At 43.2% G+C, this 21,673-nt stretch overlaps 1 protein-coding gene and 1 long non-coding RNA gene across 3 annotated transcripts in view; one reads left to right on the forward strand and one right to left on the reverse strand.

Moving 5' to 3' along the window:
- The window catches only part of LDB2 (LIM domain binding 2), a 121,383-nt gene extending 113,106 nt beyond the window's left edge, over positions 1-8,277 (forward strand). Inside the window, exons 7-8 of one of the 2 annotated variants that reach the window (XM_026678831.2) lie at positions 159-310; positions 8,047-8,277. In XM_026678831.2, the coding sequence (XP_026534616.1) occupies positions 159-310; positions 8,047-8,277 (383 nt within the window). The remainder of the gene's footprint in view (positions 1-158; positions 311-8,046) is intronic. The other variant, XM_026678832.2, reaches the window with a different exon arrangement.
- Positions 6,936-21,672, reverse strand: LOC148130733 (uncharacterized). The gene is made up of 3 exons (XR_015749262.1): positions 21,613-21,672; positions 9,981-10,095; positions 6,936-8,657 (listed from the first exon to the last, which is right to left on the reverse strand). It is a non-coding gene; the product is annotated as an uncharacterized LOC148130733 (long non-coding RNA).
- Position 21,673: the final 1 nt, after the last annotated feature.

Below are 21,673 nucleotides of genomic sequence, written 5' to 3' on the forward strand. Positions count from 1 at the left end.
ACTCAGGTTAACTTTCCCAATAGTTAGCCCTTTTTTCAATGTTGTGCCTGTCCCCTTTTAACAAAATCAAGAGGGTGCAGACTCATGCATGGCAGTCAGGCTCCTTCAATTCTCTGCATAGGCCTTTGTGTTGCATCTCAGGCTTTTCTCTCCCACAGCAGAGCCTGCAAGACAGCCCACCACCAAAAGGAGAAAAAGGAAAAATTCTACTGGCAGCACCTCCAACAGCAGTGCTGGGAATAATATCAACAGCACCAACAGCAAGAAGAAAGCCACAGCAGCAAACCTGAGCCTTGCCAGTCAGGTACCTGTAAGTCTCCTTTTCCTTTTAGGCCTCACCCAAGAGCACCTGTAGGCCAGAATCCCTAAAAGAGCAAAAAATGCAAATCATTAAGTAACCCCTCACCACATGGGGTCCCCAAATGACTGCAGGCAATTTATTCAAGCACCAAGCAGGGTTTCAAAACTTGCCTTATTGGCATTGGCCAGTGGGGAAGCGCTGGTCTCAAGGGGGGCTTTCACCTGCCCTCCATAGAGCTCAGCAATGCTCCCATGCCTTGCTGCACACCTGTGGAAATTGGATCCAATTCATAAAAAACAATGGGCAGGGCAGGCAAAGACTCTTGGCTACCAGTGCAATCATAAACATCTGGTGGGAACCACCTTGACATCCCAATGCTACCATGCAAACAATGCATATGACATAATTTATATGATGACATCATTGTGTTGTCCTTCAATGTCTCTGCTCTCCTGCAGGTGATCTCAAGCAATCAGGTTGGTGATTATTACACAGAACTAGCTAGTGAAGATAACACAGGGTTAAATTGGAGGGTGCCTTGAGGATTCTACTCTGGGACAAGTACTGTGTTTTCCCCAAAATACAGGGGAACTTACCCCCAAAACAAGCCTGTGCCTAATATAAGCCCTACCCTGAAAATAAGCCCTAATTAAGCCCCACACACTGATTGTAGAAGGTGGTGCAAGGTATAGGCATAAAAATCAAGCTAGGGCGGGGTAGAGGGGGTGGAGCTGCTCCATGCACCCCGCATAGACTTACCTTAGCACCGCTGCAGCCAGGCCTCCCATGCCCCAACACTTATCACACTGCTGCCTGACTTCTGCAGCTGCTGGCAACCACTTGCAGCAGGATGCTGCATGGCTCATTGCACCAGGCACACCGCTCATGCATGCAATGACACAACGCACCATGCAGGCTCCTGCCGTGAGCAGTGGAATGAAGGAAAGAAGGAAGGGGGAGGGAGGGAGAGATCGAGAGAGAGATCAGCAACAGGGCAGGTGGCTGCACAGCGATCAAACCTGTGTGTGTGTGTGAGTGAGTGAGTGAGTGAGTGAGTGAGAGAGAGAGAGAGAGAGAGAGAGAGAGAGAGAGAGAGAGAGAAACAGTGGAGGGGAACTGGGTAAGGTGACTGAGCCTCCCCCACCCAGAAGCAACATGCAACCTCTCCCAGTAATGAGAATTGCAGGCAACGCTGTCCCTTTCAAGCAATTAAATCTGTGGTGAGGGGATTCATTTTTGAAGGATGGAATGATAAGGATGGGATCAGTTTGCCAGCAGCCACCTCCTGCTCCATCCCCCATTCTTACAACCCCAGGTCAAAACATTTGGCCCCAGCTATTCTGGTGATGTGACTTTGACACTGGGTGAGGGGGGGTGTCTCTTAAAGTCCCCTGGAAGTGCATTGAACTAAATCAGCAAATTACTAATGTATTGTTTATTGTTAAAATGAATTTTGGTATACTAGAAATAAACTCTGGGATTTTATTTGGATTTCCCAAGAAACACCACCCTCCAAAATTCCCTGCACTGTTGTGAGATTGCTAAAATGTTAGGAGCAATTAGAATCGTAGTGCAAAATCTCTCAAAATGTTGCACTTGAGTGCCAAGCTCTCATAAGGTTTGATGATCTTTCAAGACTTCTGTTTTTTTTATTATTTTTCATTTAAATTGTGGTGATAACACCTGGCTTTTCAAAACCACATTAAAATGTTTTTGGAAAGCCAATAGAAGAAGACTTGCTTGTAGGTTTCTGAGAAGCAATAAGAGAATACAAATATGAAGAAGTGGAATACAGGGCCAGTTTTCATCTCCATCACACTCTCTCAGCCCAATTGTAAGGATTGCCTCTCCTTCTTACTTAAGAAAGTGGGTGGTTTTTTTTTGAAGGAGTAGTTCTACTGTCACTGGATTGATGATCCTAGTGATAGGGAAAGATCCAATGAACTTTGGCCCTAATTTCTTTGATGGCTGTAATGATTGCAAGAATTTAATAGATAAGTATACTCTAACTCAGGGGTCCCCAACCGCCAGTCTGCGGACCGATACCGGTCCGCGGAACAACTCTTACCGGGCCGCTGGTTGTTGGCGCCGCCATCTTTTTGGTAAAAAGTGCTTCCGTGAGCTTTTCCGGTAGAAAGCTCACCGGAAGCACTTTTTCATCAAAAGATGGGGCGCTACGCGCTCGGTGAGCTTTTCCGGTAGAAAGCCATTTTACCCGAAAAGCTCACCAGAAGCGCTGGCGCCATCTTTTGATGAAAAGTGCTTCCCGTGAGGTCACCGGAAGCACTTTTTCGTCAAAAAAGATGGCGGCGCCAGTTGATGCCGGTACCGGGCCGCGGCGCCCAGCTGATGCCGGTACCGGGCCGCGGCGTCGAAAAGGTTGGGGATCCCTGCTCTAACTCCAATATGGAAAGGTTTGGATTCCATCCTTTTCTTGTCAGCCTGAGTTTTAAAAGCCTCTCTAGTTTCCTTGAGTGCTAATCTAACCATTGGCCATGTATTTTGTAAAATATCCATCCACTCCTTAAGTGAGGGGATGGTGGGTTTTTCTGTGGGTGATTCAGACATGGGACTGAAATCCAGGCCTGTTGCTACTCTAAAAAGGATAAAACCAGTACTCAAGTGTACAGAATGCAACCTCAGCAAAAGGCAAAAGTTCAGTCCAGTTATCTTGTTGATAATTAATAAAACATCTTAGATATTGTTCTAGCACCGAGTTAGTTCTCTCTGATTGGCCGCTAGTGCAAGGGTTGATGGGAGGAGGTTAAGCCCTGGGTGGTGCCAAGTAAGCTTAGGAACGCCCTCCAAAATGTTCGTGTGAATTGGACCCCTCCATCAGAAATGATCCTTTGTGGGGCTCCATGAAGGTGATAAATGTGTACTAGGAATAATTTGGCTAGGCTTTTAGCCGTGGGGATCTTTTGGTAAGGTATAAAATGAGCCTGTTTTGAAAACAGGTCTGCCACGACCCAAATAACAATATTTCCTGCAGTTTCTGGCAGTTCTACAATAAAGTCCATAGAAATCTCTCTCCAGGGTGCTGACGGTTCGGCTATCTTCTGTAAAAGTCCCGGGGTTTTCCCCTGATGTCTTTTTACTCCTGCACAAATGGGGCAGCTAGCTACATAGCTCTCTATGTCCTTTTTTAGTGATGGCCACCAAAATTGTCTTTTAATTAGGTGTAAAGTCTTTGCAAATCCAAAGTGTCCAGCTAATGTGTCATGGTACCTTGCCATTAAGTCCAGTCTCTGGCTAGCTGGAATGTACAACTTCCCTCCCATCCAAGCTAAGTCATTTTTCATTAAACCGCTGGATTTGTGGCTCAAAAACTATTCATTGGTGACTAGTGCTTGTTTAAAAGCTTGAGTGGTGGCATTGTCAGTTAACATTTCCTGTTTTGCCTAGGATCTGGTGATTACTTTAGTGGCCAGTTGATTGTTTTTAATATAGGTTTGATTATGTCTGGCTTCGCACTATTGTATTGCAGCTTTCTAGATAGTGCAACCACCAGAATTTTTTTTTTCCTCCAGGGAGTTATTTAAGAGTAAAATCAAATCATGTAAAGTATTGAGCCCATCATACTTGCTTTGGGGAGAGTTTCCTTGAGGTCATGAGGGCTTCTAGTTTGTTATGATCAGTCTAGATCTCAAAAGGGATTTTGCTTCCCTCTAGGAAATGCCTCCAAGTTAAAAGCGCCCAACGGACTGCATAATGTCCCATCTTTGATCAGTCTCATTGAACTTTTTGGAGGTGTAAGCTCACGGTTGTAGTTGGTCTTGCTCATTCTTTTGAAGCAGAACCGCCCCTACTGCCACATCACTAGCATCCACTTGTTTGACAAATGGTTCTCTGTATCTAGGTGCTTTAGGATTGGTTCTGTGGAGAACGGCCATTTAAGTTTTTCAAATGCCACTTAGCATTCCATTGTCCAGTTCAAAGGCTGTTTCGGTTTTCAGTTTCCCCCTCCTTTCATCTTCAGGAGGTTGGTAATGGGGAGAGCAATCTGGGGGAAAGCGGGAATAAACTGGTGGTAAAAATTGGTGAATCCCAGAAAACTTTGTAACTGCTTACGCATACGAGGTGGTGCCCAATCAATCACAGCCTGTACTTTTTGAGGGTCCATCTCTATGCCCTGGGGTGAGATGTGGTACCCCAAATAATTATTTTTTTCTTGGTGGAATTCATATTTAGATAGTTTAGCATAAAGTTTGGCTGAATGGAGTTTAAGACAGCCCGGACCAGTTTTACATGTTCTGCTTTTGTTTTGGTATATATTAAAATTTCATCCAGGTAAACCAGGACCCCCTTATATAAACGGTCTTCATTAGTTGCATAAATGAATAAATTAGTTAAAAACTGGCCATGTAGCACTTCATTTATTTGTTGCATAAACACTGGGGGGCTGTAGTCCCAATGGGAGCACTTTGAATTGGTAGCACCCAAAGGGAGTGTTAAATGCAGTTTTCCACTTATTCTGATTCGGTAGTAAACCTCTCTAAGTCCAGCTTTGAGAAAGTTTCCTTTAGCAAGGTGTGCTAGCATGTCTTTCATAAGGGGAAAAGGCTACATGTTCTCCACACGGATCGTATTTAAATTTCTATAGTCCACGCAGAGATGTTTTGAGCCATCTTTTTTCCTCTAAACAATACTGGGGCTGCTTTTTTTGGTTGGGCTGGCTCGACCCTTGTTAGGTTTTTCTCAATGAATGCCCCCAGTTCTTCTAGCTCCCTCGGGGACATGCTATACATCTTGGGCTTAGGGAGTTTGGCGCCAGGTAGGATTTCTATTGCACAGTCAGTGGAACAGTAGGAGGGAAGCTCATTAGAGGCTTTTTCACTAAAAACCTCAGCCAAGTCTTTGTATTCTTTTGGTATGCCCTAGGTCAGCATGGTGTAACTAGGCATTGCTGTTTCTCGGTGCTCTGCCCCCCCCATGACTTTAGATGGATTCTCTGCAAAAGTCACGTGCATCTGAAATCTTACGGTGCCTTCCTTCCAGTTAATTCTGGGGTTCCATTTTTTCAGCCACGCAAGGCCCAGGACTAGCGGCCATTCCATGCCAGGTGCTACTATAAAGTAAGCATCTCTTTGTGGCTACCCATGCCTATTTGTAGGGGCTCAGTGGCAAAAGAAGCTGGCTCTCCCCCTGCTACTGACACATCTAGTTGGCAAAAAATGATGGGGGGGGGGGGGTTCAGCTTTCTTAAGTTAATCCCAAATTTTCCTACCAGGGTTGGGCTGATTAAACAGCGGGTGCACCCTGAGTCCAATAACACAGAGATTTTTTATCTCCCTGTCCTGGCTGGGAATAAACAGTCTTAAGGGGAGGAGGGTAAGTGGTTCAATTAGTTTGCTTACCAGTGGCTCATCTTCTGGATCACTTCCAAATGAGTTTGGTTCCTCCTGCTGAGATGCCAGAGTTTCATCCCCAAGGAGGGGAGGGGATTGAAACTCTGCAGTTTCCCTGCTTCTCAGGTAAGCCCCCTTCCCATGCTGGCCAGTTTTCACAGGTTTTCCCCCCGATGGGCGTTCTAGTTTCCAGGTGGGTATTTTAGAACGACTTTCTGCAGCTCGGTGACCCTCCTTTCCACACTTGAAATAGGGTGAAGGTTTTGGAGCAAATGTGGTTTGCAGTTTGAAAGGCTCCTGCTTTCCTTAGGGTGGGGATTTCTTCCACACTCGGCCCACCTGGTACTGGTTTCTGGCCATATTGATCTCAGCTTCTTCGGCGGTGAGATACCACTCATGTAAGGTGGTTCGGTGTACCTCGGGCCACACAGGCATTGTAGAGGTCATCACCCAGCCAGGGGTGGGATCCTACCAGCATAACAACTGGTTTGGGGAGCATGTGCTTTGCGTGCGTATGCACCAGACATGCGCTGCGCGTGCGTGTGGACTACTTATAAATTACCGGCTCTGGCAACCGTTCACCTGCTCCAGCTGATGAGCGGCACTCAGCTGTGCTGTGCAAAGCACCTGAGAAGGAAAACGCAGGGAAGAAAGGACAGCCTAGAGCCTGGGCGGGCAGGTGTGCCAAACAGTCAATCAGAAGGTCGTCGCAGCAAATGGGTTCTGTGTCAGCATGTGTTTGGTCTCTGGGTATTACGTGAATTTTGTTGTATGTATTCTGTGTATATACATACAATGACAATAAAGAGTTTCAATTCAATCAAAGCCTCCCAGCACTCTTTCGCAGACTGGAGACCCTCATGTATATCAGCTGACTGTCCTCTAAAGCCAGAATTTTGTTGGCTAATGCCTTTTCATTTATTCTCTGGTCCCCATCATCCAGGATTGCTGGTGAATTAGTAACTATCATCCACCACTCCTCCCTTCTCAGGTGCATCTCCATCTTTACATTCCAGGAGAAGTAGTTTGTTTCATTCAGCCATGAAACGTCCCATTATGCTGACGGAAGCCATGTTGCTTGTTTCCATTACAAACACTAACCACTAACAAACCACGATGCACAGCCCCTCTGGCTCTGGTGCAAGCTCTCACTGGGTTTCTCTTTTCTCTGGTTTCTCTAGTCACTCTGGCCTTCTCTCTGGTCTGGGCCCATAACCTGTCAGAGTGTGCACAGTGTGACTAGATGAGACAACCCAGGAGCAAATACAGCACACAGGTTTGTATTTACATATAGTGGTTTTATCCCTACAAAAGCATATATACATACAAGTATTTGATACAGGCCTTGAACAAACAGCAATTAGTAATCAGCTATACCAAGGGTCTTCAAACTTGGCAAGTTTGAGACTTGTGGACTTCCAACTCCCAGAATTCCTGAGCTAACATGACTGGAGGAGAAATTCTGGGAGTTGAAGTCCACAAGTCTTCAAGCTGTCAAGTTTGAAGACCCCTGAGCTACACCATGGAAGCACACATGGAGAGAGAAATATGCCCTCACAGGGTCTCTCTCATATTACAGCCTCTTAAAAGTGGTAGCAGTCAAATAACCCTGCTGTCTCATTGCTACCATTGCTACCATTGTATCATCATTACAACATTACAGTATTACAGCATTACAACCTTACAGCAGCTGGTCAGCTATTAAATCATCATTACCCTGACATGAGTTTATTCTTTTTCCCCATGGCTGTGCATTAAAGGCAGTTTTTAAAAGGGTTGTACCAAGAAGGGAGAAATATGTTAGGATGTAAAGAAGCCAGGCAGGGTTATATGGGGAGGATGGTCAGAAAAGTCAAGAATGGTGATCGTGAGCCTATGAACAAGTCTTCAGTCATGCAGTCACTTCTAGCACTTTGACTTTTTTTGACCACCCCTGATTTGATCAGGAGTTTTGGTTTATCCCACTTCTGCTTTTGAGGTAGAGGCAACCGAGACAGCTTCCAAGCATCTTGTTAGAACAGATTTCCCTAAATTCTGTCTTTGAGACTAATAAAACTATTTCTGAGGTGATACTCCTTGCTTTTGCTACCTGAAAACCCCAATAATCTGAATGTGAATTGTTAATAATGTGTTGATTCTATACAGTATCGTGTTACCTTTTTACACAACTGTTTCAATCCTTTCAGTCAACAGTTTGGAATTCTTGAAAATTGGATTTTCAAGTTACCATATACAAACAGAATGCCAACAAGTTTGAACATACCCTTTTGAGGCCTGGCAGTGATAATTTGGGGGAATGTGTGGAAGGGCTCTGGGTAATCCTCTCATAGGAATTGAGATACTTTATTTAGCTTGCTCCAGTTTATAACAGCTAACAAATCGTAGATTCCTTTCCAGGATGTGATGGTCGTTGGGGAACCCACTCTGATGGGTGGAGAATTTGGTGATGAAGATGAGCGGTTGATCACTAGACTGGAGAACACACAATATGATGCAGCCAATGGCCTGGATGATGATGAAGACTTCAACAATTCCCCGGCCCTAGGAAATAACAGTCCTTGGAATAGTAAAACTTCGACCAACCAGGAGACCAAGTCTGAGAACCCCACACCCCAGGCTTCCCAGTAGAGCTCCATACCCACCCCCTGCTCGGCCAGTAATAACAACTAATCCCCATCTCACAGCATTCCATAGGTAACCAGAACAAAAACGTCTAGGTTTTCCACAGAGATAGAAGCTATTTCTAGATGTACAGCTATCTTTTTTGAAATTAGAAAAATAATAATGATGATGATCTCGGAAACTCTTGTACTCATGATGATATTGGCACTAAACCTCAGTGAAACTAAATATGTAAGTAGCACCTCATGATGATTTTTACATTTCGATGGAGGATTTTTCCTCAGGATAATCCCCTTTTCTTCTATAAAGGCCATATCTTCCGTGAGTGCTCAGGATCGAATTACTTTCTTTTTACCATGATAAAAGACATCCTGGCTTTTCTCGTTCTGCAATATAAATAGAAAGATCAGACAATTTGGAAACAGCCCTTATTTTCTGTTTGTGCCATTGATTTTTCTGGCTATCCGTTTGAGAAGGCGAGAGGCAGAGATAATTGTTTTTTATTCAGGCTCCAAAAACAGCTTATTGTTATTATTTTGAAAAGAGTAGCAAAGGTTTAATAGTTAGTCTACCTATTCTGGACTGAAACTTTCCCCCATCTGGGTCAGCAACTGAGGACCAGAAGATCTGAGGCCACGTGGTGGAGAATGCGACTGTAACATTTGAAGTTAAAATATTTTCTCAAAGAAGTAAACGAAGCTTTCTGGGACAGCAATGATTCAGCCATGATAATGTGGGCTTTATTAAAGATCCAATCATTCTAATGTTGCTGATTACAAAATACAGCCTTGATGTTTAAAATGATAAGTCTTTAAGCTGTTGCAGTAAGATCATAACAATACCCCAATATTTTTTTGTGTGGCTCTGTCAGGTTTCTTGAAAAGGGTGTGAGCATGCATATCTAGCTATGTGACTGGCTGAGAATAATTGTGAGATCAAAGTTACACATGTTTCATTCTCCTGAAGTTGGGATTTGTCAAAAGCCTTCTCTTTCTCAACATCTCCATATTTTTTTTCTTCCCTGGCATAAGTTGACCTTTTGCCTTCTTTTTTCCTCTCCCTTTTCTATTCTTCATTGCTTTCAAGCAAACAATGTAACAGATTCTAAATCAAAGTGTTCATCCCCTTGTGAAAAGCACTGAAACAATTATAAATGCCATTTTGTTTCATCAAACACATAACAAACATTTGTTTGTGGAAGGAGGGTAGCTGTAACCTATGAAAGTTTAAACTTTGTAAAATTCCTGTTGATCTGAATTTTGAAAGCCATGTAATCCATCAATTTTGTGAACAATCTGAACAAAAACCAGTTTGGGTTTTATTGCATATTCTTTATTTGATTCTCTTCATGCTTTATTTCTTGTACAATAATATTTTTGTAAAGCCCTTCAAATTAATAATTTTTGATTGTAATATATTTATGTGAAACTTTATAAAATAAACTAATTTTTTTCATTTACATAATATTTTTAATTCATCACATTAAAATACAGTGAGTTGATGTGTTATGATACAGCTATATTTTATGTATGCTTTGCCAATATGTGTGCCAATAAACCATGTTAACAAATATGTTGTTTACATTTCCTTTCTAACAGAATATACAGCTAAAAATATTGGCACATATAAAGAGAGTTTACTAGTGCGGAGTATTTGAGCAAACATTTTTTCAATAAAATGATTCTTTCAAAAGAGTTTTATGAACTTACATGAAAACATAAGGTGACCATCGACATGCAGGAGAACCAAACAGACATTTGGAATGAAAGTTGTCAATGATACCTCCAGTATTATTGTCAATAAAAGTGGTAAGTGTGATATTCTCTGTAGCAAAATACAAATGTGTATCTTATCAGCATCACAGAAGCAAGTTCAGCTTTATTTCTGATTCAGTGTAAAATAGAACATGCTTGACATTTTGTTTGTCAAATGAGACTGGCAAGTAATTAATTGTTGGTTTTCTCTTGGTCTCAGGAATGCAGAAACATATAAAACTTGGGAGGTAATAGTAGGAAAATTGATCCCTGCCACTCTAAAATTATTTAGTTGTACCAGACTACTGCACAAAAGAAGACAGAAATTTCATCAGGAAAATGTTTATTTATTTAATTTATATTGCTGCCTATTTGCCCAAGGCTGCTTACGGAATATAAAACTACATTTAAAACAATAAACGCTACCAAAAAGAATCAAATAAATTAATAAAATACAACATAACAAAATCTCCCCCCTCCACTCCGACAACAGCAGATCACACGAGCCATTTAATGGGCTCCATCCCACGCTGGGTTCCCCAGGCCCTCTGGCAGAACCAGGACTTCAGCGCCTTCCAGAAGAGTATTTGAGTGAGGGCCATTCTAATCTCAGGTGTATCTCCCTTGGGGATGGGACCTGCAACATTGATGGGTTGGGTAGATGTGACTGACAAGATAACATGGTCCCAAGCCATGAAGGGCTTTTGTTGTGGTTTGCCGGCAGCCAGTGTGCACAGCAGAGGTCTCTGATAGCAAGGACTCGGATGAGAGGCCTGCGTGTAATGCAGGGATGGGGCCCAGGACTATCGGAGAGTGGGGTGCTGCCTTCGGAGCTTGTGGAGTCTGGCAGCAGTGATGCAGAGGACCTCGGGGAGCCTGGGCCCAGTGCGCATGCACACAGGGCTGCTTGAAGGAAAGAGCAGCTGAAGCAGCAAGGGCGACTTGGGAGTAAGGCTGGAAGATGATGGCCCCTCCCATAAGGGATAAAAAAGCCCTCGGGGATATGTTCTTTGCAGGAAGCAAAAAAGTTCTTTAGACTCATAGTCCTCGTTGAAGCTCTGCTTACTCCGGTTTGTTTTTGAAACTTCTGTCGGTGGATATTTAATCAGTAATTACTCTTCTGTTCTTGGCAGCCTTTTGCAACCTTGAAAGGGCTTGCTGTTGATAAGGGACAATTAGGTTTAAATATCTCTTGGCTGGGAATGAACTGAATTCCCAGTGCCGCATTAAAAAAAGGTTTGCTTTTATACACAGTTTGTGTTTGTTTATTTTGAACAAGGCTTGGGTCAGAACAGCTTTAAAGGTGACAACCAGCACCTTGAATTGCACCTCGAAGCAAATCAGCAACCAATGCAGCTCCCGCAGGAGAGGTGATACATATGTACACCGGGGTCTGCACAAAACCATGCAGGCCAACTGGATGGAGCATCAATTGGAGCTTCTAGATGCTCTTCAAGGGCAGCCCCATGTAGAGCATGTTGCAATAGTCAAGATGGGAAGTGACTAGGGCATGAGTGACTGTGAGTAGGGACCATTGGTCCAGGAAAGGGTGTAACTGGTACACAACCTGCAGGCCCTCCTGGCCACAACCACCATCTGTTCTTCAAGCAGGAGTCGCGAGTTCAGGAAAACCCTTAGATTATGCACAGGGTCTGTTTGGGTTAGTGCCACCCCATCCAAGACCAAAGGTGGCAATTTTCCCTGACCAATGAACCCCAAACCCAGAGCCACTTGGTCTTGCAAGGGTTTAGTTTCAACCCATTGCTCCCCATCCAGCCCCTAACAGCCTCCAGGCACTGCAAGACAGAGGACACAGCAACACTAACTCACCACAGGCCAAGACATACAGCTGAGTATCATCTGCATATTGGTGATACCTCAGTCCATGGTGACGGATGCTCTCACCCAGCGGCTTCATATAAATGTTGAACAGGAGCAGAGAGAGTACCGAACCCTGCAGAACCCCGTAAAGCAGTGGGCGAGGGTTGGATCTTTCCCCTCCTGTCATCACTGATTGAGAGTGGCCAAAGAGGAAAAAAGTGAACCAGAACAACACGAGACCTCCCACTCACATTCCCTGAAGCCGTCCCAGCAGAATCTCATGGCTGATGGTATCAAAAGTTGCCGAGAGGTCAAGTAGAGCAAGGATGGATGTACTACCCCCATCCCGCTCCCGCCAGAGATTATCCAAAAGTGCGACCAATGCCATTTCTGTCCCAAATCCAGGTCTGAATCCTGACTGGTAGGGGTCAAAATAATCCGTTTCATCTAGAAACCTCTGGAGCTCCTGCGTGACCACCTTCTCAACAACCTTCCCCAAAAAGGTTGGAAATTATCCAACTGGGTGGAATCCAGCGATGGCTTCTTAAAAAGAGGGTGGACCACAGCCTCCTTAAAGTGCTGGGGCACCCCCCCTCCTGTAGGGAAGCATTAATCATCGCCAGGGTCCGTCTGCCTGTCACCTCCTGGAAAGCTTTCACAAGTCAGGAGGGACATGGGTCTAAAACACAGGTGCTTGCATGCATACTCCCTAGGATTCTGTCCACTTCCTTGGGAGCAACAGGGTCAAACTCCAAAAAAAAAAAAAAACCCCCCAGGGGTCCCAGGAACCACCAACCCCACCCCACCAAAAAAAAAAAAAAAAAAAAAAACCAAAAAAAAAAAAACCCCCCCACCCCCCCCCCCCACCCCCCCCCCCCCCCCCCCCCCCAAAAAAAACCCCCAAACAAAAAAAAAAAAAAAAAAAAAAAAAAAAAACAAAAAAAAACCCCCCCACAAAACACAACACCCACCCACCCCCCCCCCCCCCCCCCCCCCCCCCCCCCCCCCCCCCCCCCCCCCCCCCCCCCCCCCCCCCCCCCGTTCCACCTAACAGGGCCTCAGTCACCTTCCTATTCCAAACAGTGACTAAGAGCTCAGCTGGACTGCACAGTAGATCTGCAGTTATAAACCCCAGCTCTTCTGGAACTCATCCAGGTCCATCAGCCGATGGGGGCGGATCAATCTAATAGGCCTGCTTCCCTGCAGGGGGTACAGCTTTTGAGAAACTCATTGCCACCAGATTGTGATCCGATCATGACAGGGGGACCAAGGACAGGCCCACCAATTCCAGGTCACATAGGCACTGCTCTGACAAGAGCATCAAATTGGTCATATGATCACTATTACCAGTTGGGCCCTGAATGACCTGGGACAGGCCCATGGAAGTCATAGTTTCCATGAAATCTCGAGCTACCTCTGACCCTACCCCCAGGGAAGACCGGTTGAAATTCCCCAGAACTATAAGCCTGGGGAATTCCACCGCCAGCCCCACGGTGAGGTCCAGGAGCCCAGGTAGGAAAGCTGCCACATAGCAGGGAGGCTGGTACAGCAGCAGCAATACCACCTATCCCTTGAGCCCAACTTAAGAAAAAGGGTCGCACTTGTGGAGCAGTGCCTCTGGAGGCTACTAGAGATTATCTGATAACAACAGCCACACACCCTCCCTGGTTCTGAGGTCTAGACTGGTGCCATGCTCGATAACCCACTGGGCACATTTCTACAAGGAGAACATCTCCCTCTAGGCCCAGCCGGACTCGGTTATACAAGCCAGATCAGCCTTCTCTTTGAGGATCAAATCGGTTAGCCTTATTGCAGGCTGATCTGACATTTAAAAGCAGCGGCCTTATAGTTTACAAAAAACGTGTATTGGATTAGCTTCTGTACTGAAATTCTTCTGGAGTCGACGGTAACAATTACATTGGTACCTGATCATCAAGCAAAAATACCTCCTGTTCATATGATAGTACGCTCTAGCTGCTTATCCAATTCTAACTGACTGGAGCATGAATTGTGATGCACTGGTTCTCTGGGATATAAAATTTGGCACCCATCTCATATAACACATCCAGTCTTGTGGGCTTTAAACTATTTGTCTTTCTCTAATGCCCCTTTTAGCACTGTCATTAACTCATCCAGCACATGGGTTAGCTTTCACCTGTGCTCTAGTGATGGCAGGCTGTTGGGAGAAAATGACCAAACTAACAACTTCAATTTCACAGCTATTTTATTGGGACAATCATAAAATGGAATTGGCTGAAAAGTATTTTCCTGCTGGTAAATATCATAGTGTGAAATTGAAGCAATAGAAGTATTGGGCTCAACAGACCTGTTTTGGAAGTAGTCTTCTAGGAGTTTTAAGGCTTCAAGATTTTTGTAGTCAGTACACACCTCGAAAAGGGTTTTACCGCTTCTAAAAAAATGTCTCCATGTCAGCAGTGTCTACCACATTGCATGTGCCTCTTTTTCCCAAACCACCTATCTCTGCTCCATGTCAGACAATTTTTTGGAGGTGTAAGGGCACGGCTGTAAAATGCCCTGATTGGTTTTCTGGAGTAGTATAGCACCAACCACCATGTCATTGGCATCAGCCTGAATGACAAATAGGGCATTTGGGGCCAGATGCTTTAGCATGGACTCGGCTGTGAATAAGTGTTTGAGTCTTTTGAATGCTGCTTGGAATTGCCACTTTATGGATTGACTGGATTTGGGTTTTCCTCCACCTTTGTTTTTAACAGGTTGGGTAGCGCTATTTGAGTGAATGACAGGATGAATTGCCGGTAGAAATTTGTGAACCCCAGAAAGCTTTGGAGTTGCTTTCGTGTGCATGGGGGTGTCCATTTCAGTATGGACCTCACTTTTGGGGGGTCCATCTCCACCCCTCATGGGAGATGCGATAGTCTGTGTAGTCTATTCTCTGTTTGTGAAATTTGCATTTGGAAAGACTGGCATAAAACCAAGTGCCTTAATATTTCTTTAGCACAGCCCTAACTAGCTTCACATGCTCTGCCATGGTTTTGTTGTAGATTTAAATGTTGTCTAAGTAGACTAAGATCTATTTATACAAATGCTGTGCAGGACCTCATTAATTAGCCGCATGAAGACAGTGGGTGTACCCTGCAGCCCAAAAGGGAATAAGTGAAAACGGAAACATAGGGAAACACAGTCCTAGATCAGAGTCCCAGCACTTGAGATGAATTTTGGGTGTAGATCTAAGAACATCTGCTGCCGCAGTTAGAACTTAATTGGGAATTAGGCGACTTCCGGTTTGTCGGCTTCGCGAGCGGCAGGGATTTGCGAAGCTGCGCGATCCCTGCCGCGCTAGCCGTTTTTGGGGCTCCGATCCGGACGGATACGGAGCTAGGCTGCCCTGCAGGGGCAGCTAAAGGTAGGGGGGATCCGGAGAGGGGTTTGGGGGTGTTGCAGACCCCCTCCCCGGCCGGCAGAGCCCCCTTTTCCCAGGACGGTGCAGCGGCGGTCCGCAATGGCCGCCACAAAGAAGCTGGCAGCCGGGTAAGAATGCGCAGGAGGAAGAGGAGAAAGTGCTTGAAAGGAGAAAGTTTTTCTTGGTTCCTAGGACTCTAAGACATATTTAACAAAATTCCTGAAAAGTATGACTTTCTGAATGATACCTTCGAGAAGAGGAAAAAAGCGGCAGTTTGATGGTGCTGAAAGGATAGCTTACCCTCTTTTTCTACGGAATAAAAAGTGAATATTAAGAAACCTATTTTTTTTTTAGGTGAAAACTGGCTCTAAGCGATGAGTGGGAAAAGAGAGGACTAAAAAAAAAAAAATTTGTATGCTAAGACTTTGTTGGAGGAGATGCCTTAAGGATTGAAAGACTAAAATATATTGCAATAAGATTTTAAGAAATAGATTTGGACTTTCTTTTTTTCTGATTGATACTACCCTAGGAGGAGAGAGTGGGAACTCTGTCTTGGTTTGGACTGATTGATAACTTTGGGATTGTTTTATTTTTCCTTTGGAATATTTTGGTTGTTGTAAGAGAAAAGAAAAGAAAAGATTTATAATGGCTCCTTCTATTGAGGAACTGAGAAGGGACTATGAGCAAGCAAAAAAAATGGTAAAGCTGGTTTGAAAGAAGCCTGCCTTTTTTTGGAAATGGCGCTCATTAACTATCAACAAACATTGCAACAGATGAAGACAGCAGAAGAAGAAGAAGGAGAGGAAGCCATCTTTAATAAATCTCAGAACTCGACCAAGAGGGAAGGAAGAGGGAAAGGAAGAGAAATAAAGGACTTAAGATTTTAAAAAACATTTAAGAAAGGGAAAAATAAGGTGCAAAATCAATATAATGATGGTAAACAAAAGGGAAGAGGAATACGACAGAGAAGGGAAGCCAGTAAGGCAGAGGCTAGAAGAAGGGGGGGTAGAAAGGTTTGTTGGGAGAAGAAAGAAAGGGAAAAGGTGGAGAAAAGCTACAAAGTTTTGAAATTAAATGGGAAAAAAGGAATCTTTTTTAGGGATAAAGGATAAGTATAATTTCTGCAAAGAGATTTTGCAAGGTACATAAGATGATATTGTAGTATTGTATTAGAAATAGAAAACTTAAATGGCTTAAGAGTTCATAAGAGATTAAAATGTTGAAATGTTAATAATGATTGGTTTTAAAATTTAATAATATGAGGGGAGATTTAGAATATTGAGCTTTAATTAAAGAGTTTAACAAGATTATGGTATTGATGTTATTATAAAATTTTTATTATAGTATTTGTTTTTAATATTTAGATTTATTGTTTAACTATGTATTTAATTATTCTGGATGTATTATTCAGTTAGAATGTACCAAGCAAAATCGGATTGGGTATTGGGTGTTATTTTAAAGATTAACTTGATTAATTTAGTGGGGAGATAGAAAGGCATCATACTCTGATTAGTGATTTCAGGAGAAATTTCTTTTTTTTTTTTTTATAAGGAATGAGACAAAGGTACAATAAAGAATGGACAAAAGATACAAATATAATGACTCAAATTAAGATGATTAATTAAGATAGAATTAAAAAGAGTGAAATATGGGGAGAAGTTAATATAGAAGACTTAGAATGGTAAATAAAATAAGTAATGATATGTAATATGAGCATGAATACAGTGGAAGTCCATGAAGAAAGAGATACCTGGGTCCAAGTTACTTTCCAAAAAGATTTTTTTTATGTTTTGTGTGTTGTGTATATATGGTTTTTTTTTGGGAGAATTAATGAAACCTTGCAGAAATATAGAATGAGAATAATGGTAACTAAGTCAGAAAGAAATAGATGAAATAATAATAATAAAATGGAATAAGAGTAAAAAGAAATAAAGAGAAAATGGATAAGAGGTTTTTGTATGTTTATATGGAAATGGTCTAAAACAGAATTATAGTTCATCTGACTTGTTAAATTTATAATGGAAAAAGGTTTAAATATGTAATGGATAATGATGACTTGTGTGTTTTGAAAATTAATAAAACTTGTTTAAAAAAAAAAAAGAACTGAATTGGGAATTCATACAATTCATGCACTATCCAAAATTAGAGCATATAACTATTGGCACAAAGACAATGAAATGGAGATTGATAGACTCCCCAAGTTATGTCTACTAGAGCAAATAAAATTACAATCAAAATCTCCTGGGTCACCAAACTAACAAATTTTGTAAGAAGCTGTGGCCTTTCTGTCTCTTGTGTAACAGGAGAACAGTTTTAAAAAAGAGCTGCCCAAAGAATTAAGGATATAGAAACACAAAATGACATAGCTATCCTTAGTAAGGTGGGTAACTTAAAATGGCTGAGCAAACACAAACATACTTTTCAAATAGGCAGTTATTTGAAATTACAACTGCCAAAAGATCTTAGGGAAATACTTATGTGAGTGAGATTCAAACAGCTTGATATAATGGTCAGATATGGGAGATTCCATTCTATACCCACAATGTACGTCTCTGCATTTGCGGAGCGGTAGAGGTAGAAGACCTGGCTCACATCCTATTACATTGTTGCCTGTATAAGAGAGTGAGAGACTTGGTCTATATACCAAATGAGTGACCCATTGGGATCCCCCAGGGTGGGATTCAAAAATCCCAGTTTGCTGTCCGGTTGCTGGGTGGGCGGGGCTATGGTGGGTGGGACCTACTGGAACTTCCTGTTTCCCGCTTCTGGCAGGCCTCCAGAGCCCGTGGGAGGCTGTTTTCACCATCCCAAGGGTCCAGAGACCTCCCACAGGCCTCTGTGAGGGCGGTAACAACCTCCCCTGGCCTCTGGAGGCCCACTGGGAGCCGGAAGTAGGTCTGATTTATGACTTCCAGTTTTTCCTGGAAGGCCGTTTTTCACCCTCCCAAGGATCCAGAGCAGAGGTGGTATTCAACAGGTTCTGACCAGTTCTGGAGAACTGGTAGCGGAATTTTTGAGTAGTTCCAAGAACCGGCAAATACCACCTCTGACTAGAGATTTTGCAGTATCCTTCCCCTGCTATGCCCACCAAGTCATGCCCACAGAAACAGTAGTAAATTTTTTTGAATCCCACCACTGGTTCAGAGGCCTCCCCCGGGCTCTGGAGACCCCCAGAAGCCAGAAACAGGCCCATTTCCAGACTTTCAGAAGGCCCATTTCCCCCTCCCAGAGCCTTCACACTTAACTCCATCGAAAATGGGCCACATGGAGACTCCTGGGAGGGGAGGGAGGGGAAGGGAGGGGCCAGCCGGTTGGTTGAAATACCGGTTCGGTGAACCAGCTGTAACTTTAACATCCGGTACACTCGAACCGTTCTGAACTGGTAGAATCCCATCCCTGGATCCCCATATCAAAATAACTTACCTTATGTGCAGCCAGAATCTGAAAATAACGTTTAACACAGCATAGTACTTAAGCAAAATGGGTCAGTTGAAATCTGCATATGTGGGACTGAATGGGGTAGATTACAGGGGTGACACCAAAATATTATTTTATCATATTTTATCTATGTCTTAAATTATTGTATTATTTTCCAATTTCATTTTAGACTGTATTTTATTCCAATTTAATTTTAAATCATATTTTATTCCAATTTCATTTTAAATTGTATTTTATCCAATTCCATTTTAAATTGTTTTCATCAAACTTTAGTAACAATTTGTTTCTGGAACTTTGCACTTTGATATGGCCTGAGGGCTAATCAATAAATAAACAGAAAAAACAGACTTTTTATGAGCTTTCCAAATCCCTGGCCTTTCCTTCACTTTGATGTATCTTCCTGGGAATGGGAGGAGTGCGGGATGAACCTGGGCTCATCTGTTTTGTCTCAGCTCCAGAGGAATGAGCAAGCCTGAGAACAGCTTATCGCCTTCACAGCTCAAAGTTCCCACCTATGGGTTGGTTCATTTTGGACTGGACAATGGGGAGAGGTTTCTACAACTTTTAACCTAATGGTTTTGAGTGGGAATTTCAGATCCTGCCTATTCTCCTTGCCATCATCTCCCAGTAAAAGTTCTTTTTGAAATGCAGCTTGTTTCAAGAGTTCTGCTTTCTTGAGGGGATAGGAGAGGCAAGTCCTTATACTTATAATGGATATAATATTGAGAGTTAGCAGAACTGATAAATATGAATGGCTTTAAAAGAGATCTGGGTACATTCCTGGAGATTTATGGGAGGTTGCTCCAGTTAATTCTGTTAGGAATCTGTCCACCAATTAGTTGGGTTGGCAATATATAAACCAACAATGTATGTTTGTAGCTTTAAGACAAAAATCACTGTCTTGATTTATACTATATTCCGATTGGTTGATTATATTGCAAATTACCATAAGACGGAACTAGAGATCATAGCTTGCTCTCTCTGACATTCTGTCTCTCCGACATTCTGTTGCTATCTAAGGTTCTCTGTTGTATTTCTGCTGTGCTTATACTTCGATATTTTTGTTTACTGTAAATGACAAAGGCAACCGGTAAGAAGTCTTTGTAATTGGATATTCTTTGGACTGTAAAACGTATATGACCTGGACTGTTTATTGGACTGTGCTATTTCTTAAAGTAAACTTTAACTCAATTTAGTGTATCTGTGTGTGGCTGAATAATTATTCATAACTACTCTCATAAACGTTTCTATGTGCATATCCTTGTTACTCAAGGGTTATTTTGTTCATATATAACAAATTCTACATTGTAAAAGAAATATAAATAAATGCTTTCTTTGATCTGCTTCCTAAAACTCGAGTGCACAGTTCCTGTGCACTTTCTCCACACCACATATAACCATTCGCACCTCAATAATATCACCTTTCAACCCTCTTTTTATCCAAAGTAAGGCCAGGCATCCAAGCCCTTTCTCCCCATGGCAACATTTAAACCCCCCCAAATACAGGGGCTGCCTTCTTTTCCACTTTCTCCAGCCCTCCAGTAATAGTAATGGGAATGACCTTGGGAGATAGGGGGAAGGGTCATAGCCAGGGCAATAATTAGGTAAACTGCAGCTGAGCCTGCAGAAAGAATGGGGATGTGGCAAACATCTCAGAAGTCACCATCCTTAGTTTCTTGGACTGGAGAGGTGACAAGGAGTGGATGAGCTATATTTTCAGACTTGTGACATTCTGTCACAGTAATAAAGTAGAATAAAATCGATAGTGCTTCTGAGTGTGCTTCTTGTCTGGATTATCTTTTGGGAAGGCAGTGTGGGATTTGCTGCCTGTTTATATAGAGAAGCCGGCCCTTCCATATCGGTGAGGCGGTTTACAGAATGTAAACCATATTTAAAACAAAACAAAAACAATAAACACTAACAAAAAGAATCAAATAAATTAATAAAGTACAACAGAACAAAATCTGGGGGAAAAAAATCACCCCCCAACTTTCATTCCCCCCTCCGCCCCGACAGCAGATCACACAAATCATTTGATGGGCTCCATCCTGGTTCCCCAGGCCCGCTGGCAGAACCAGGTCTTCAATGCCTCCCGGAAGAGTATTAGAAAGGGGGCCATTCTAATCTCTGGGGGTGTGATGTTCCAGAAAGAGGGAGCCACCACAGAGAAGGACCTTCTTATGGGTCCCACCAGGTGTATCTCCCTCAGGGATGGAACCCACAACATTTTCCTCTTTGGTGGTTCAAGTCAAAAACGACTATAATCAAAGGACTTTCAAAACTGTCAATGCAGTTTGTAGGGAGCAACCCCACATTCACCATCACTGAAAATGTTCAGTAATGAACCATCTGCAAGCAAACCACCAAATTCAGGAAGAGTCAACTCCAAAATTCAATCGAGCCACAGAGAATCTCTTCTATTGAACCCAGGGATGCCCTGTCTTCAAAAGACAACCACACCACGGATTTGTACAACGGCATCTCAGTGAGGGCCATTTTATTTTCCCAACCCCGTCCTGACGTTTCAATTAGCCTATGCCAAAGTGACTTTGTGCCGCCCACTATGAGCCCAGGATCTTTCTACATGTGGGCTACAATAAAGACACACACCTCTTAAAGTGCCTGTGGACTTAGGCACTGAAAACTGCATTCCAGACTTCAGAATGCAATGTAGGAATAAGAGATGTTAAGTGCAGGAAGATCCTGAGGGGCCGTGGAAAAGCTGTGCGAAGGCACTGGGGCCATTTCATTACGCAACGGCTGGATGAAACCCAAAGGAACAAGTTAATGAAGTGTTTCTTAGTCTTATCAAATTTAAAACGAGTCGCTTTCAACTCCCAGGATTTCCCAGTCAGGATGCAGGAAAATTCTGGGAGTTGCGCTCCACTCGTCTTAAAGTTGCCGAGACCGAGAAGCCACGAACAGGCCCAAACTGCTCCAACCCACTTCCTCTTTCCTACGTTCAGGAAACGCTGCTTGGGAACTTGAGGCTCCACCTCCCGAGAGG

This window comes from Notechis scutatus, chromosome 4, assembly GCF_049901735.1.
Source record: "Notechis scutatus isolate UNSWTSFEM ecotype Mainland chromosome 4, rNotScu1.2, whole genome shotgun sequence".
NCBI classification, from domain to species: Eukaryota; Metazoa; Chordata; class Lepidosauria; order Squamata; family Elapidae; genus Notechis; species Notechis scutatus.